The sequence below is a fragment of the Morus notabilis genome, unplaced genomic scaffold (genome assembly GCF_000414095.1).
Source record: "Morus notabilis unplaced genomic scaffold, ASM41409v2 Scaffold191, whole genome shotgun sequence".
In the NCBI taxonomy this organism is placed as follows: domain Eukaryota; kingdom Viridiplantae; phylum Streptophyta; class Magnoliopsida; order Rosales; family Moraceae; genus Morus; species Morus notabilis.
The window spans coordinates 215,737-217,233 of NW_010366216.1; the positions used below are offsets into that span (position 1 = coordinate 215,737).

Consider the following 1,497-nt stretch of genomic DNA (forward strand, 5'->3'; position numbering starts at 1 on the left):
TTTTATTATAATAAAAAACTTTAAAAAATTATCACATTTAAGTTTTTTTTGTTAATTCTCACATGAAATCACATCTAACTTTTTTATTAATTCTCACATAAAATTACATATCAATTCAAATTAAAAATTTAAATAAGCGAGCTAAACGGGCCTAAATGTCTCTAATATTATACATTATGCATATGGATTATTACCTGCAGAAGTTGGTGCTGATTCTCCCAAAACCTGTTATCTTTCTCTTCTTCATGTTCTTCCTGATCTTGATCAACCATTTCATCATCTGGGTTTTCATTGTCACTGCTTCTGTAACTTTCCGATTCCGGCGATATTATAATTCCCTGACGATCATGATCATGAACATCGACGTCGTCAAGGAAGCCGAAGAGCATGTCGGAGAAGCTCTGATTCATCATGACCTCGTCGTCTTGATCATCACGCTTTGATGATCCTTGAGGAGGACTCACCAGAATTAGTCTAGGGTTAGCCATGGCTGATAAAAAAAAGCTTGATCAGCTCTAGTATTTAAAGGGCTAATAAAGAACAACACCAAAGGCGTGAATTTGTACTGAAAGAAAAGAATGAATCTGGATGTGAGTATGGACCATGTGAAGACTTTTGGAGCTTTCTTATACCAACTATTGGATCAGCTTTCTGGGACCCACTTGCCAACGTGCCTTGTACAGCCCGCCGCGCACATGGGATGTGGTTTTAACTCCACGTGGCGTGATTCCATTGGGTGTTGTGTGTCGAAGCTGTTTTGTGTTTTTTGGTGGATCTTGGATCGGACAGCAAGGATCCACGTCAGTCAAGGTCCAATAATTTCGAACACTACTACTACCTCTATCTGGATAATGGATATACTCGAATATTCAGTGTTCTTCTTTCCTTTTTTTCCTTTTTTTTTTTTGGGCACTTTTTTGCGGTTAATAAATACCTAAAATTACAATGTGAAGGGAAGGACAAAATTGTTATTGACTAGTGTTTTCAAACTGGTTTTGTTTCAATGAAAATGAGAATTGTATGGGAATGGTATTGCTTTTTAAAATTCCATTTTGTTAGCTTCTGATAAAGTATTTTCAGTATGAAATAATGAAAAAAATGAAAATATGTGTGACCATGTTTATGACTAATGAGAATGTGTGTTAAATTGTAACGAAAATGAAATTATGAACATAACTTTAGATTTATTTTTAATTTTCTCAATGAAAATCACTCACAATTTTTTTTTTTTAATTCTCGTTTTTAAAATGTTTACTAATCAAATGCTATTTAGAAAAACGTTTTTGTTTTTTTATTTTAAAAGGCGCGTAGAGGGCCTCGTTCGTTTTGCTGATTCGAGTTTAGAATTCGAGTTGAGATGTGATTTTATGTGAGAGTTTTTTACTGTAATAAAAAAGTTAGATGTGACTATTTGTGAGAACTTTTTACTATAATAAAATTTAAATTCTAAACTCGAATCAGCGAAACGAACGAGACCCTAAAAACGAGTTTTGCCAA

At 33.7% G+C, this 1,497-nt stretch overlaps 1 protein-coding gene across 1 annotated transcript in view; it reads right to left on the bottom strand.

The window, feature by feature from the left end:
* The window catches only part of LOC21397640, a 2,670-nt gene extending 2,087 nt beyond the window's left edge, over nucleotides 1–583 (bottom strand). Inside the window, exon 1 of the mRNA XM_010109877.2 lies at nucleotides 195–583. Within this exon, the coding sequence (XP_010108179.1) occupies nucleotides 195–488 (294 nt within the window). The 5' untranslated portion in view covers nucleotides 489–583. The remainder of the gene's footprint in view (nucleotides 1–194) is intronic.
* Between the last annotated feature and the right edge of the window lie 914 nt (nucleotides 584–1,497).